Below are 17,412 nucleotides of genomic sequence, written 5' to 3' on the forward strand. Positions count from 1 at the left end.
TTTTTTTCTGGAGTTTTCACAGCATTTTAAAATGTAGTTCAGCATGGTTTATGGCACAACTTAATTTAAAGTCATATTATCTTTAGGCCTGGCTGAAGTTTTTGCTTTCCAAACAGGTGGGGGTTTTTTTGAAAACTGGTTTAATTATATTATGCAAAAACTTGAATTTTTATATTCTTACTATATAATAGAAATTCTAAAAAATCTAGTGTTTGCATTTGGATGTGTACATACTTCTAAATTGTGTGGTTAAAATTTCTATGCAGCATTCATAAAAGCACCAAGACAACAATGTAGAATGGAATGATTGTAATAAAAATAGCAGTGCTAAATTTCTTTTGTATCCCTGCTTTTGTCTGTAGTGAGGTGCTCAATATAGGGCACAGAATGCATTGTACACATTTTGACTTCTTTGAAAAAGTAGTTAATCTTTTTTTTTGATAGAAAGTGATTGCTGGAATTGTCAGTGGAGAGAGAACAAAATTCCACAAAGTTAAATTCTTCAGTGGAGTTACTTGAAAACTAAAATGAAGCTGTCATTCCTAAAAAATAAGTAAGCTTAAGAATGGGTTTGTGAAATAATTGGCATTTAAAAATATAGTTGTCAGAGCTTTGGACTCTTCTTCTGCAATGCTTCAAGCTCTTCCAACACTTCTTGCCGTTTTTTTTTTCCTGTAGTGCCTATGTTGTTCTTTTGATTTTCTAAACCTAGATAAGACTGTAATGGTTTGGAATAAAAACCAGAGAAAAGGATAAGTAGTTTGGGGGCATTCTATTCATTTTCTGGAACTTAAAGCTGTTATGACCTGTTGGGATTTTTGTTCTGGTTTTGTGCTTGCCTGTGTTTAGAAGGGCTTTCAGAGGGCCCTGTGTTGTTTGTAAGACTTAAGTGGGCTCAGAGGGCCATCAGGACTGCTCAGCCCATGGAGACTTGGAATGCAATTGACCAATGCCTTGAAAGGCTCAACGCAGGAACACATAGAGGTGCAGATTTTCTAGCATGGGTGGCATATGGTTATCTGTGACGTGGGTGACAGGATCTTCTACAAGCTTTTTAAAGTCTGCCCTTTCAGATGACATATTATACCTGAAGCTTAGATGTAAGTATCTGAAAGTGAACTGGATCCTAGGTGAGCCTAGGTACTCCCTAAATTCATGGGAGATAGGCAGACTCTTACCTTACTGCTTCCACCAGAGTCGTTTCTTAAAGCTGTTTCATTCTTTGCTTCCTGATGTTGTGTTTGACCAAGACTAGTGATAGCAGTGGTCTAAAACATGATCTGTGTTCCTTGGCGGAGTTATTTTCTATCCAACAATTTCAGCTGATGTTTAAATCACAATTCAGTAATGAGTATTTGTCATTCTCAAAGTGTTTCATTGTAATGGTGAACACTGGAACTCCAGGAAACCCATTTAATGAGTTTAATAGAGCCCTCTGTTTCAACATCTTCACTGCTTTTCCATACTTGATACTTTCTCATCTGAAGAAAGGAACAAGTCACAAAAATATAATGCAAGAGATTACCTCAAGAGGCTTTTACCTCATTTGCCCCTTACACACATTCTGAGGAAACAGAAATATATTTAGACTCTTCCTAAGTGATATTTTTTAAGCTGCTCTTTGTAAACTGATTTAGTGACTGAATTTCTATGCTGTCTCCTGCTCATCTGGTCCAGGCAGTGCTTGTCCCTCTTATATAGAAATATATTAACTGAAAATTAAGAATTGCATCTTTTTTCAGTGGTTGTGGAGAATGTAATTGCTACATCTGTAAAATTGTATGTGTGTGTTTCAAACTGTGATTGTAAGCATATCTTGTGATGGAAGGAAATTCTCCCAGAAACTCAGGTCTGTCTGATATGTGTTGAAGCACATCTCTGCAAACAGTTAAAGGAAATGCTGATGACACACCTGTTTGTGTGTCAGGTCACTAAGCACACTAAACTTGTAATGTTAGAAGCGTGAAAACACGTAGTCCAGTGGGCATTTCTATTGTGGGAGACAGTTCATGTGTTGTGCCACTTGGTAGAGATGGCCTGACATTCAGAAATATGCTGTGGTTTATCTGCTGCTGGACTCCATCAGTAGTTTGTGGTGTGCTTGATTCCTTTACAGTCCTGCCATGTGTTTCAGGACTGGCAAATGTAACTCCAGCCTTTATGTGGCAGATATGCTGAAACTTTGCTTTAATAAGAGCCGTTGTTTTGCTTTTTCTTGCATGCCGTTTTGAACTGCTGTGTCAGACTCTCCCCCTTCAGTTGTGGATAGTATCCATGTTGCCCCCAAATTTAAATCTTGATACTGGACAGAAATACTCTTCACAGATATGTACCAGTATAGAAGGTCTGGGAAAACAAAGCTGGACCTTTACTTTGCTCTTCACCATCAATACCTGGCAGTAGAGTCTGTCCTTTTCTGGGGTTTTTGTACCTGTTCTATATTATTGGAAGACTGTGGCTATGGGTCACTTTTGGGAAAGATGAATACCAGTGACCACTTTTCCCCTAGCAGCTTGCTGCCTTTTAGTCTCTGAGGTAGCTGGAGTTGGGACTTCTTCAGGTAGTGAGAAACGGTATGGCAGCAGCCCCATGAGACTTCAGTGTGGATGGTGGCACTTATGCTTGTAGAAGTGGAAGGCCTTCCAGAAGCTGCTGCTACTTTTATCAACTAACATATGATTCATTGTCTTTATTTTTGATTGCAATTGTAAGCTACTTCTTTTCTTCCTGGGTTTAGAGGGTTTGCAGGTCATTTTCTTGGGATTCTCAGCAATGAGTAAGTAGCCATGGCCTGTTTATACAGACCTGATGGTCATCATCACTTCTGTCATTTAACTTCAGTATTCTCTGACCCAGCCTTTCTGCTCAAGAGGTCACAAGGTGATCTTTGCTGAGGAGCCTGCAGAACAAATATTTAATGCATTTCTGTGAGTCAAGTCCTGGAGCTACAGATATACACCTCTCAGCATAATGTATTTTCACAGCAGGGGAATGGCTTATTTTTGGTTCAAGAGGGAATGTTTTTTCTTTCTCCCCCACCCCATGTTTCTGCCTGTTCTTTCTCCTCTCTGCCTTGTACATTAGCTTGAAAGCCTTTGCCCCGCAGCTGTCTGGGACTCTGTGGTGGTCATGTGCTTTCATTTGCTCAAATCGTGATGGCAGTTGACTGTGTTCCAGGATTTTCTAGTGCCCGTTGGCTGAACTGAATTCTTACTGGAAATAGGTGTGAGACTCAGGACTTTCCATTGCAACTCTTTTAAAAAGAATCAGGAGTACTTTGAAGCATCTCCAGTGAGCCTACCTGTTTGAGACAGAACTGCTGTTCTGAGAGCCAATCTGTCATAGGTTTGGGAGTTAATAAACTGTATCTTAGAGCATACAGGGGAAAATCCTTCCATTGTGTCCAGCAGAGAGAACCAAGGATGCAGAAGAGCTGTAGCAGGTGTTGTGCTCTGAGCTTGGAAAAGCAGAATATCTGCTAAAGAGATGGTTGTTTCATTTGTTGGGGGTTTCGCTTAAGGGAAGTAGTTTCCTAACATCTTTATTTCTTCCCCTGCATGGTTGATTGTTCTTAGTAACAAATATGAAAGCTTTAATTTGAGAGGTGGTAAATAGGGCTGAATATGTGTGGTTTGTCACACAGGTTTTAAGATTTGTGTTTTCTCGTGTTTTCTCTCTTTTGAACTAACAAACCTCCAAAAGCAGAACTCTTCTCATCCTAACATTTTTATTGCTCTCTTCTAGGTGTTTTCAAATTTATCTTTTTTGTTTGTTTGCTGGGGGTTTTTTTAAGTTTCAAAGAAAGATGAGGAAGGCAGGGAGAAGGAGCCAGGTGTGGTTCCTGCAGCATTTTCAGCCTCTCTCGAGGTCGCCATATGAGAGGCAATTTGGCAGACAGCAGTTTAGAGGGGCAGGATCCCCAGAGGGGAAATGATAAGAATGTAGAATCAGAAGATTTTTGGAGTGCCATAAAGAACATGTACCATTGGTAGTATAGGTCTTTTAAATAAAACACTTTCAACCCTAAAACAGAAGGTGCCCTGTTGGAGCTAAATACAATATTATACTGCTTCTGATACTTTACATGTTTTTTAATACATACGTAGACGATGTCTGGTTTTTCTTTGTTGTTTTAAACATACTATTGATTCATCTTGAGTGTATTATAGGTGTGCTGTATTATGGCCTTTGTGGTGACGTACAGGATGCACACAAAACCATCAGACATTTCTGATTTAGCCAGTAGGATGTGTAAAGGTCTTGTTTTCCTCTCCTATTAAATACCAGGATCTTATGATGCCATGAACGCATTTAGGCATGTCAGAGGATGCAAACTCAGTGTGGTGTCCTATATGCTAGCAATCTGTATGTTACCAGATAGGGAAAAAAACAGCTTTCCTTGGAGCATGGTAGTCTGTATGGTAGGAATTTTTATGTTACAAGATACGGAAAAAGCCCCAGTTGTCCTCTCTATATAAATCATCCTCTTCTTTGATTATGAAAGTAGAATGCTTAAAAGAAAAAAGTTGATCACTGCTTGTACCCAGATGTTGATTTTTGTCTTTTCTTCTATGATTTATTTCAGTACTCTTAGATGCACAACTTTCAGATGGTGTGCATTTTAAAAAGTAAAAGATTTAATGGATAACTTCAAGGTTTAACCAAGTGTAAAACACCTCAAATCTTTCACTAAGTACTTAATGTACTTGGTAAGTGTTAGTTTCTGACATTCAAAAATGTTTTCAAAAGGCAGGATCTTCATTACATGACTTTTTATATACCATCCTACCTTTGTAGAAGATACTTCAAATTACAGTCATGCCTAATGGCCTGCTCTCAGGCATTGTCTACAAAAATATTTCAGGTGGTGCTGTAGCTGGCAGGTTTGCAGCTGTCAGGGAAAAACACTCAATACGCTTAGTGTGATTAGGGTCTTGATCTGATTTTTGACATGGAGGAGGATGTCAACTGTTGCTTGTTCTTTAGGTAGTGCAGCAGCAGTCAGTGGCTGACCTGTGCAGGAACTGCGTGGTCTTTGTTCTTGCAGTGTCCATCGGGGGAGAATGTGGATATGGTCTTGGTAGGTAGTCAGATTCTCAGTGCATCAGCCCTCTGATGAGAAAATGAGACTGCATGTTCACCTTGGTTGCTTGGCCACTGCTTTCTGATCTTAAATGGATCAAGCTTGAAGGGGTTAAAAAGTGGTATAAACTAGTTCTTCCTAAACTAGGAAGAGCTGCAGTGGGGAAGAGACGAAGACAAAAGGGTGCACTTGGCTGTGGTAATGAGTGGTTGTTACGGTTGCAAGAAAAATGGGGTGAGAGGTAGAGAGTTACATGGGGACAAGAAACATTACAGTAAAAAAACATCTGGCGGATAATTAATGCCCAGCCTGCTCCTTAGAGTTGATCAGGCTTTTGTTAGAGGGTTTCATGGCAGAAAGCCAAAAAAATGTGGGTTTTTTGTTAATAAATACAGTGGTCACTAAAATTAGCAGTTAATGGTATTTGACTGTTTGACAGGTTTTCTTGGGATTTCAGAGTATCACTTGTTGACTCTGTGTTTTAAAAACAGGCAATATTGCAGAACTCTCTCCCAGAAGTAAAATTACACTCTGTGTTGTATATAAATGGGTGTGGCATTGTAAACAGAACCAATTTATTGATTTAGGCACGCTTTATCAGCAAAATTACCTCTTCTGTATTGCATCGTCTTGGCAAATTCCAGCTCTGTTGCAGATACTCTCGATGCAGGAGTGGAATAGGATCCAAGAATACCATCTTGTTGTTTATTTCCTCTTGTTTGTTTTTAATGTAAATGACAGAATTAATTAATCTTCACTTTGTAAATGATTGAGTGAGAGACCTGGCACGTTGGTTTCCCATTAAGATGAAGGCCAAAATTGTTAGGGACTTGTACCAGAGGAGTAGAATATGCATTTGGCAGTGGAATGACTGCTGCTCGTTGGGCAGTACCAAACTTCTAAATGATCTCTCCTGTACTGGTGGTCACTGTCTGTGAAGCAATTATGTCTCAGTCTTCCTAGGAAACAGCCCACTGGGAGGTGAGCTGTTCCTGAATCATGGAGAGTGGGAAGATGCGTGCCGTCTGGCTGGCATTAATGGTCCAAGCTTTTTGCTATCTTTTATCACCTTTTGCCAGCTCTACACTGCCCTTTTGTCTTAAGTTAAATCCCATCTTCACTTCAGAGACTGTTAGAAGAGTCACCTGAGAAGCCGTGGTGTGACTACACATTATAGCTGATGAGAGACTGTTAGTTCAGTCTCTTGTGCAGGTGTAGCATTACATAAACTAAAAATACGTGGATGTGATTACACTCAACAAAATGTTATATTTTAAGCTATACTAAAGTTTTCAGCTATATTAAGTTATCCTAATTTGTCTGCATCCATCTGTAAACCTTTTTGCCTTAGACCCTTGTGCTCTTATGTATTCAGCAGTGTTAACAGTACTTCAAATCTGTGTTTGAGATGAGTGAAATACACCACATGCCTGCTTTTACCAATCAGTCATAATATTTCCAGTTATGAGCTGGAGAGATGCTAGTTCCTTAAGTAATAGCCTCTGATCATGGAGAAGAAAAGGTTTGTTTCATTTCAAACTCTACTTCCTATATTAATTTTCTTCACGGAATTGGCTTTGTTCAAGTTGTTAAATAAGTAATTCATGGTCTATACTTAGCAGGTTCTGTTTCCTTCTGGTTTAGATTACGTGAAGTAGAGAATTAAATTTAAATAATATGTTACTCTTCTGATTGTTTTTTATTTTTCTGTTGTGCATGTTTTTATGTATTAAAATGTATTATCCTTTTAGGAAGCTGCTCTAGAAAAATTTCCAGGAATTCACATAACAGCTGCACATTGCAGGTTGTGCAAGCTGCCTGAAGCAGGTATCACAAGAAGTGATGTGAAGGGTGGAATCAATAGCCCAGCTGCAGTCCATCTGCACCAGTGCACACGAGATGGGTAAAAACCAGGAGGAGCCAGAAGCCATGGTGCTGTGGAAAAACCATGACGTAGTGGAAATGTGGTGGGGTGGACGGTTATAAGCTCCTCAGAAGGGATGTGCAAGGAAGGAGAGGTGGTGGGATGGCCCTCTGCATTAGGGAGTATTTCAACGGTGTAGAACTCAAGGATAGTGATGATAAGGCTGTGTGCCTGTGAGTAAGAACCAGGGACATGGCCAACAAGGCAGTCATCCTGAAGGGTGTCTCTTATGGACCACCCTGCCAGGATGAAGAGGCAGATGAAGTATTCTGTAAGCAGCAGGGTGGTGTTTCACGATGGCTAGTGCCTGTTCTTGTGCGAGGCTTCAACTTGCTGGATATCTGCATTCCCAAAAGTGTTTTACTCCTTTGTTTTGTTGCTCTCTGAAGAGAGAGGTGCTTTAGAGAGTTATCTTTGTGGTTCTGAAAATTGATCTCTGCTTCTGTTGCTTAATAGTGTTTTCAACTTTATACAACATCTAACCATAAAAAGTCTCTTCTCAGTTCTTTAGCTTTGTGATTATTAAAACAGTAGGAGGTTCCAGACTTTTTGGTTTTATGTTGTGATTTGAGGAGCATATTTTCAATTGCTCTAAAGTAGTATTATTTGAGAAGTGGCAGAATATCCAAGTGACCTTTAAAAATTCTGTATTTTGAAGTAATTTTTAGCTACACCCTTTCCTGGAAATTCCTTTTTTCTACCTTTGTTTGCCATGGCAACAAACTATATGTGGTTTAAGGGAGATCATCCATCTTGTAAAATATTCTGATTCTCTAGCCTTGTATTGTTGCTTCCTCTGTCTTTATGTTTGGTTTCCTTGGGTCTAAAGAATATTACATATTTTTTGATTGTAGGTTACTGAATTTATATGAAATCTGTTGTAAAGAGTAGGAGAAAAGTGCCTCTTGCTAGATAGGACTGGGAGTCTTTGATACTGGCTAATTTTGTTTGTGGGGTGTTCGGATTTTTTAATTCCTATCTATATATATACTACTGAGTGGAAACTTTCATATCCTCCTGCCACATGCCTAAGATCAAACACCATAAAATTCTGTAAGAAGTAGGACATAATAGGACCAGATTTGTAGAACATAATGTTTAACATTGAGGTCCTGTTGTCTGCAATATTATGTGTTTGGGCTAGCTGCAATCTGGTCCCATGGACTGAATGGTGACTTCTGATTTAAATGCACTGGTTTCATGCCTGTGTTGGAGTTCTGGAAACTTAGGATTTGGGGTTTTAGTGTATAGTAATACATATGAGTTAAGATGGAGGATTTGGGGTGTTGTCTTTGTCCTTCTTCACTTACTTTCTCCTTGTTCTCAGGTTTGAGTGATCTTTTCTGGTTGGTTAGTGAAAGCCCGCATTGTGGACATTGAGTGATCTTTAATTGGGTTATAAATAAAAATAACGTACGTGTTGGGTTTTAATTGGTTTTGCTTATTGTTTAAAAGTCCTTGAAACAAGGTAGAAGTATTTTCTTGCCTTCTGAGACAGGGCTCACGCCTCGTGAAACTAACCTAGAAAAGAAATGATAAACGTTCCAAGACCAAACTCTACATCTGCGTTTCCCATATCTCTTTATCCTGACCTTGGAGCAGGAAAGAGCTGAGAACTCCAGCATGCCTGGATCACACTTTTTAAAGTCTAGGTTAATCTGAAAGAAGTTTCCTTACTGTAGTGTGGAGTGTGAGTTACAGAGGACTGTTATGAAAAGCAGGCACCTTATCCAAACTAAAATATGAGCACTGACTCTACGCTCTACTTCTGTCACAATTTAACTTTGGAGCCATGGATCTTTTGATGTAAATGGAATTTTCTCCTAATTTAAATGCTGAAAGTCTGCAGTGTGTATGGCTGTGTCAGCCACGATGGTGACCACTGTATACAGACAAGGTTTACAATATAAAATTCCAGCTAATAATAGCTCATAAGTGGTTCTAGCTTCAAATGGCGCTAGCTTAAACTTAAAGCAATTAAAACTTTAATTGCTTGCTTGTAATAGTTAAGATTTTTTTAGCCAGTAACAGTGTTTGACAGATTTGCGTAGAAGTAGTAATTTTGAAATTGTGATGGCTTGGCTTAAAGTAAAACCTTCTGGTCTAGCATATAAGCTGTGTGCAATAAGGTGGCACCAAACTTTTTACTGAGCTCACTAGGGAATTGTCTCTAGCAACTTCATGTAATTAATTGCAAAATTATAAATTACAAGAGCTAAAACAGTGAAGAGAAAAGCTATTATACTCAAAGTGTACTCAGATCTGTTTTTACGCAAATCTTTGGAAATGTTTTCTGATGCTTGCAGGTGACACTTCATATTTCATTATGGACCGTTTTGAAGACATATCAGATGGTGAAGTGGATCATGCCTTCTTTGACAGCGACTTTGAGGAGGACAAAAAGAAAGCTGAAGAAAATGATGAATATACAGAGAAAGCAAGTACAAAGCCAGCTCTCACAGACACTGATTTGGTTTCTAATGCAAAGGATGAAAAGTGTTCTGAGGAGGAAAGTGAAGAAAAGCAGATAGATTTGCAAAGGGATCAGTCTCTAGAAAATGGCAAAAATCCTACTGAAGATGCTTCATCTTTGACAGTTTCTCCAGCTGCAGAGAATGCAGGTACATCTGGAGCAACACCTGCAGGAAAAAGAGGAACAGAGGAGATTGTTGCTGCTGGAATTCCTAAAATAGTTAAAGAAGGTGAAGAAGATTACTATACAGATGAAGAAGATAGTAGTGATGATGGCAAAAAACAGAAGGTTAGACCAAAGTCAGCTAAGCAACCGAACAACATAAAAAAGGCTAGCAAAAAATACACTGTCAGCTCCTCCTCATCCTCCTCATCATCATCCTCAAGCTCAGATACAGCTTCTTCTGACTCAGATTCTGATAGCTGTTTATCAGATTCATCTCATTCTTCCCCAAAAAGAAATGCTTCTAGAAATGCTCTTCTGACTCCAAAACAAAAATTCAAGTCAGCAATGAAATTAGCAGAAGGAAAACCAAAGCTTGGTGATGACCCGGATGAGTCTGAAGACACAGTGACCGACGTAACACCTCTGTCAACTCCAGACATCAGTCCTATCCAGTCTTTTGAATTTGTAGCATCAAATGATAAGAAACTGAAAGTAAAGAGACAGGAAAATGTGAACCAAGAATTATATGGTAATTTTGAGAATCTAAGTACAACACTAAATGTGCAAAACCTACGGGGCTGGGAAATTCAATCTTATGTCTGTATTTTTTTTGTTAGATTCCGAGTTTGATCGCAGATATAGTCGAAAAGTCTTGCATGATGCCATGGACCTGAATCAGCTTTTGAAAGGTGATTTTAAATTTTCTTTTTACAAAATACATCTGTGAGTTGTTGGGAACAACTGTGTTCTAATAGAGGGTGTGGTTTTCATACGCCATGTGTTTTTTTAAAACTGGTTGGTGTTTAAGGGTGTTGATCTAATTCTTTGGATTCTTCTCTATATAATAGTACTGATTCTGCAATAGAGAAAAGAACCATGCATTGGTTTGCATATACCTAGAAGTAAGATAGACACAATGAATCTAAAAAAGATTTGGTCTATTAATAAATTGGGTAATAAAACTGCACATGTATTTTAAGGTGTACTGGACTATGGCACAATTTAATATCTCAATTAAAACATCAACCTTTCTGTTGAAAGGCTGGATTATCAACCTCCAAAACTGAAAGACAATCCAAAATTTCATTGCAGTGTAAATGGTATTAATAAATTTCTGATAATTAAATACTCAAATTTCTGATAATTAAACAGAAATATATGAAATCATTTTCTGAACTAGGTGTCTGCCTTCTGAAATACCATAGGTTGAGTAAAGGTATTTTAAAAAGAAAAATAGCAGACAATCTTTACTCAAACTCAAGTGGTTGCTTCTGGCTAATAGACTTTAAAAATCTTAATAATAAAGCCCAAGAAAGTTTGCAATTTCTTTCCTTGCACTCATTGCACACCTTCATTATGTGGATTGAGAATGCCCATGGATGATCTACACTGTGCTTCTGCATTTGTTTTCATGGCCCAGAGTTTTCAGTACTAAAATCTGTGGAATAAAAAAGGCTTGACTCGAGAAATCTGCTGATCTCAGGTGGGGAAAGCTTTTTGCAGTTTAAGTCTAATATGTTCCAAGCCAGGTTTGCTGTGTTGAAGTAAGCCTGGTAGGACTGAAAAACTGCATGTGTTGTGTTTCTTCACTTTGCACCTTGCCAGACTGAGCTTCTAGTGAATAAGGATTTAGAATTTATTGTATAGATAGTTTAACTTGCCTGTAAGTAAAAAAATGAGGATTTTACTTGTATGGAACTTCTGATGTTAAGAAAAGCAACGCTAGCTGTCAAAAAGGTAGAGCTTTTTCTCATCCCTGACAGTCCGTGTGCTTCAGCCATTCTTTCGTAGTAGAAACCATTCCAACCAGTTGTCAAATATGATGTCGGAAGAGTTGTTGCTAGGCAGTTGAAATGATGTTGTCCTATGTCCTTATTTGTTCCCTGTTAGCAAGAAGCTATTTAATAACTGGTGATTACCAATGGATTCATCTCATCCCTAAAACAAATGGGTGTTGTTGCTCAGAGTAGGTATTCTCAGAGATGAATCTCTGTTGAGGAGAGGAACTTTTTTCTCAAAACTGAAAACTAATTCTAAATAACAGTTATAAAGACAGAGTAATGAGAAGTAGAATTCATATGGTCTAGCAGCTAATGTTCCTGATTAATGTGTATATTACTCCCAAGTGCCTCTCTGAATTGGCAAGCACAACACAGCTTAATTAGTTTGGGCATTTTGAAGCTTAAATGGAGCAGAATTATTAATGGTGGAAGGTAACTAGTCTGGGAAAATAGGAGCTAATCTTATTCTGAGTTATTGCTTACAGATGGTTTTGTACACATTAGGGGGAGAAAAAGTGCAAATAACTTTCCCCCACCCGCCAGTCTCCATTAAATGTTCATCAGAATTGCTTAGGCATAAACACTGCTTCAAGTCAGAACACTGGAAGCCCAGACCTGAGTGCATGAAAAAATATTTAAATAATCATGATTGGTTTTTAAGGTATGATATTCTTCTAGTACTTTATACTGATGAAGCATTTTATTTAAACTTTTTGTCAGAAATGCTTGTAATACATCTGGACCTAAGCGTTTACAGCAGTTATAGAAGTTTAATTTCCCAAGGTCCCCAGACACTTAAAAAATTTCCATGTGATCTGTTACTGTGTTGTTTCTATGGAGCACACAGTAATTAATTTGGTATGATTATTCACATTACCAGTGCATACATTTGGGAAGACTGGAACCTCTTGTATTAAAAAAAGAATTGCAAGAACAAAGAAAAGAAAGAAATTTGTTCAAAGAACAAGTTTTGGACTAACACAAGAGTCTCGTTATTAGAGGCAGTGAGGTAGTTTGTGTGTCTTAAAGCAGAACTAATTTGAAGCATTTAGAAACTGATGTGGTTAAATTTAAAAGTAATTCAAAAAGCTTTTCCTTTATAGGTCATTTACCTATTTGTAGTCATATTGAAAACTGTTAATTTGTAAACATTTTAAAAATTGTATTAGACAAAAATTTATCATGCCTTTATGACTCCTAAAGCTAGCCTTGTTCTTGATAAAAGCCAAATTTTCCATTATGCATTTCTTAATAAGGTAAAATCTCACAAATAACATAGTTCTAGTTGGAAATCTTATCGTGTCCCTGGTCTATATTGCACTTTGTTTTTAGATGGGTAGTGCTGATAGCAGGTGATAATAAATTTTCAGGTAGAAATACAGTTTTTCAGTTGTTTCATGGTGTTATGTAGATCTTTGTATGTAATTGTTTGGTGATTTGATGATATTTCCACTTTGCTATAAACCTTGAAGATATTTCAGAAAATTAATAACTGAAAGTAATATTCTAAACCCATTCTAATAAAAAGATCATAATTTCTTCTGTTGTACTCTTGAGTAATCTAAACACAAAAAAGGGAGTTAAGTATGGCAATGCAAAGAAATAGGTTGTAAAAGATTGTTTTTGAAGGTAATTTCATCAATCACCATGTTAGAAAGCTGGGAATAAAATAAATTGGAAAATTTTCTGCTGCTATTTTGCTTGGTCCTATGTCTTGATTATTATACAGATAAAGTGGTGGATTAAGTATATTGGTATGAACTAAGCACTCATCTATCTTAATCCATTATGCTACAAATTTGCTTTCTGTGTTTAGACAAATCTCATGATTTCTGTAGTTCAGAACAGAGTTGCTGCTAAAATTGCTCTGTATATCTTTATCTAAATTGGTTTGATATCAATACAGTGAGATAGCACAAGGTATATACAGTGCTAAAGAACTTAGTACTTTGTGTTTTCTTCTCTGTGGAATGGGGTTGATACCTGCTTATTTTACAGAAGTGTCTGTGAGAATTAGTCTGTAAATCCATGGCATTAGCTATTATTAACTTGAGGAGGTGGTGTGGTGGGGTAAGTAGGGCAGTTGGCTGCAGACTCAAGTTCTATCCTTGAAGCTCTCACTGACCTCTGTGCTGATAAATCTTTTTGCCTCTTTTATGCCTTAGATTTTTAAAATAGAGCTTCCTCTGTCAAAAGCTCTATAATGTAAATATCATTATCAGGAAAACAAAAGTTCTGTGTTTCTGAATAAAATCTGTTGTAGAGACTTAAATAGCAGCTTCAACTGAACATGAAGAAATCACTTTAACCTTTTTTTTTTTCCATATAATTTGACACTCAGGAGATAGAACACGTTTTTGATAAATGAAACTTTGTTCTCTTTAGGGATACATTAAATGTGTGCTCATTCATGCTGAACTAGTGTATTTGTAGAAAAGCTGCTAAGCAGTATTTAAATGTAAAGTAGGCTCTACAGTACACACATAGCCAAACTGTGGAGTGGAGCTAAACATATGTAGCTTTTCTGCAGCATTCCACTTAGTGTGTATGTTTAGATGAACTAATTTTCCATGTGTATTCCTATGCTTGGCCTTTCATTTCACAGGCCTAGAAGCTCATGTTGAGGTAGAAGAGCAATTGTTAGCTTATTTTTATATTTAGAGTTTGAAAAGAGATTGAAAATCTATGAGATTATGGAGAGATACAGGCTTCCCCAACATCCATGAGAAATTCTGTAATTATGGGGATAAAAAGTCCAGCACCTGTAAGATATCTTTCTCATGATATCAAGAGATAACTAGCAGCCCTATTTAAGCATGTTTAAATATGGAAAATTGTTATGTGAAAACAACATTGTCCTTTTCTTTAAAAAAAACCCACCAAATCTTGAATTCTCCAAAATCCATTTTAAAGAGCTCTGTGGCCTGCAGTAATGGATGTTCTAGGAAGTATTTGTTTAGAGATACCACAGAGAAGTAATTTCACTCTTAAACTACTATATATTGATGGAGAACTGTGATTTAATTAAGCCTTTTGTACTTTTCAAATGTGGTGCACATCTGATAGTGTAGCGGTATAAAATAAAGTATCAGTCAAGTGTAGGCACTGAAGCAATTTATATTGAGATTTCAAAAGATACACTGAAACATGTGTGATTTTGATTTTAGCCTTAATGTTGTTAGGATGGCTGTATCGTCCTGTCCTTACGTATTTGACTTGCTGATTATAAGTTGTATTTTATATAAGGTTTGGCCTTTCACATTCTGCAAAGTTATTTCAATGCTTAGAAATTGAAAGCAATAAACAGCTTGTTTATGGCTTAAAAAAAAGTCAGGTATCTTTCCATGGAAACCAGCTTGCATAGAAATCCTGTGAATCCTTGCACAGCGTGCAAATCGTTATGCAAATGCTACTGCTTATTTATGTACGCTAAATGATATTTAAGGTCTGACTGACAATGAAAGTAAGTAGTGGTTTAATTAAATTACTTACTACCCACTGGTAGAATATGTATATGATAGGTAAACCATATTTCATTGTTCCAAGAATTACACACTCTTTAGAAACTTAAATCATAACTTTAAACTGTAGTGTTGTCTCATGTTGTCAGTGGCCATTGCAGAAATAGTCAGGTAAACCATTCAAACACTTAGGCTTCGTGATTAAAGAGTAGTGTGAGTGCATTGATGAATTAATCTTTGAAATAACTAGGAAACTCAAAGTATTTAATAGCATTTGGAATTTTGCTTTTCTTTTGCTTGTTGGTGGTGAATTGTCCCTGGTTTTGGGGGAATGTGCTGACCTCACTTAGACACCTACTGTCTTTGCCATGAAAGCAATGTTGCCAGTGTGAGTGGTAGCATGCATTCAGTACATATTGGATACACATTCCTGCTGTGGATTACCTAATTTTCTGTCATAGCAAGCGTGTGGAGAATAGGAATATGATGCTGTTTAAATGCTGCTTTACAGAAACAGGTTGGACAGATTTTCAGTCAGGTGACTGGAAGCAGTGGCAATTATTACTGCTGATATGAAATTCATGGGTCAGAAGTGTCTTTCTGAACCATGGCAAGAATGTCACCTCTGCTTCTCCACTGCTTTCTAGGTTGCTTCTGTGATTTATTTGAGCATCATTTAAGGAGTGGTGAGCTCTTCTGCTTATTTTGTTAGGAACATGCATGCTGTAGTATTAGTGATGCTCTTTTGCTAAAATAATGCAGCGTGCATTGGTGTCTCTTTTCTACTGAACTTTAGGACTCCCCTATGACACAGTTCCTGTGGGCTTTAAAAAAGACTATCTATGGGTAGGGTCTAGTAAGTTATGGTTTGCTTTGCTGTGATATTTGCATATTAAATTCTTCCTGACCATAGGTCTTAACCAAGTAAAACATAACTCCAATTAATTAACAGCTTGAAGAACAACAGACCAGGTACTTCTACTGTGTTACCTGATCCAATGCTTTGGTGTGTTGCAGCAAAAAAAAGCTAGTTGTGAAGTTTCGTTGGGTTCTGGGGTCATATAGAAGGCTAGTAATAAAAAGATCATTTGAGGAACCGGAGAGTTTTAGATTGGTGTTTTCATTCCATCCCTTGAAAAAACACTTGCTGCTGCATGTGTTGTATTGGGTCTGAACTTCTGATGCAAAATTAATGAGTCTTCTGTAATTCAGCCATCTATCAATAGATTACTTACTGGGATTTGGCAGGTGTCCGCTAAGGCTTCAGTGAATAACTTCACAACAGAACCTTTGTGGTGTTCTTAATTCTTTCACTGTATTAATATATTTCTCTTGAGTTATTACAAATTCAATATTATGACTGTTAGCAAGCTCTCAACCTCAAAAGTTGTCAGAAAACAGTTGGCAGTAGTAAAGTCAGTTTCTAGATTAAGAATAAATAAATAATAATGAGGCTAAGAATGAGGAACATACTGAAGAAAGTGGGATGGAGTCTCTTTCTGCCTGACACAAGTGGGAAAGTCTATCTTTATGGTGAGGTGATAAAAGGAGTGGATGAGACACTGTAAAGTGATACATATTCAAAGGAAAAAGGCTAAGGAATGAAGAAGAAAGACATGAATGAAAAAAGTCTCTGTGTTGAGGGGGGGATGTGACTGAAGAAGCTGGAAGATGAGAGTAGTTAGTAAAATTTTTTCCTTGCATACATAAGAAGTAGTATCCAGTAGAGCAATGCATGGGTATGTACATAGATATGTATTCACTCTGATTGCCTGAGAGCTTCTGGTAAAACAGGGGGTGTTTATTACTGCAGAAGTTGCATACCACTACCCCCAGGAGATCTGAGTGACAAAGTAAGACGGTGTTTGTTGAGCTCTGTGTGTAGCAATGGCTTTAGGGTTCTATGAATCATTGTTTCTAGTAGCATTTGCTGACCAATTTTGGGGTAAAAGGGAAAGACCTTTGTTCCAGGTCATTGTTCTGGTTTTATTTTTTCATCATACCTAACAGCAGTTTGCAAAAAAGTTAGAAAATATGTAATAAGTAATTACATAGGAGCATTTTTAATCTTTTTACTGGCTATAATCAAAAGTATATACAGTCTCTGCCAAAGTATAGCCTGCTATCTTATAGTGAATTAAAAGTCATTGGCCAGTGAAGGCATGAAACCTGTATTTCTAATTGAAAAAGTCTTTTTCCAGAATGCCATTGCTTTAAATTGATTTTGACTAGTTGGCACCTTCCACAGAGGCAAAAGAAATATTGGACATTTGTGCTGACAGTCATTCATAAATTTAAATGTCTCATCTTCATCATCAAGATCATTGATGCCACAAGGCTAGGTTGAGACTTGAGTTTAACAACTGTTCTTTGTCACAACCAGATTTCCAGTTTTGCACATGACGTGCAGTCCTCTTTAACCCATGAGATGTTATGGATATTAGGCAAAAGGTAGAATTACCTTTCATAGCTCCATAATAATACAATTATCAATTATGTGATGTGATCTCTTCTTCAGATAGTTG

At 37.4% G+C, this 17,412-nt stretch overlaps 1 protein-coding gene across 8 annotated transcripts in view; it reads left to right on the plus strand.

Moving 5' to 3' along the window:
* The window catches only part of CFAP97 (cilia and flagella associated protein 97), a 31,162-nt gene that overhangs the window by 1,180 nt on the left and 12,570 nt on the right, over nucleotides 1-17,412 (plus strand). For 7 of the 8 annotated variants that reach the window (XM_063402110.1, XM_063402114.1, XM_063402112.1 and 4 more), the window contains 2 exons: nucleotides 9,314-10,174; nucleotides 10,263-10,334. In XM_063402110.1, coding sequence (XP_063258180.1) covers nucleotides 9,334-10,174; nucleotides 10,263-10,334 — 913 coding nt within the window. In that variant the 5' untranslated portion in view covers nucleotides 9,314-9,333. Of the gene's footprint in view, nucleotides 1-444; nucleotides 554-9,313; nucleotides 10,175-10,262; nucleotides 10,335-17,412 lie in introns of all 8 variants that reach the window. The other variant, XM_063402113.1, reaches the window with a different exon arrangement.

Source organism: Prinia subflava, chromosome 7, assembly GCF_021018805.1.
Source record: "Prinia subflava isolate CZ2003 ecotype Zambia chromosome 7, Cam_Psub_1.2, whole genome shotgun sequence".
Taxonomy (NCBI): domain Eukaryota; kingdom Metazoa; phylum Chordata; class Aves; order Passeriformes; family Cisticolidae; genus Prinia; species Prinia subflava.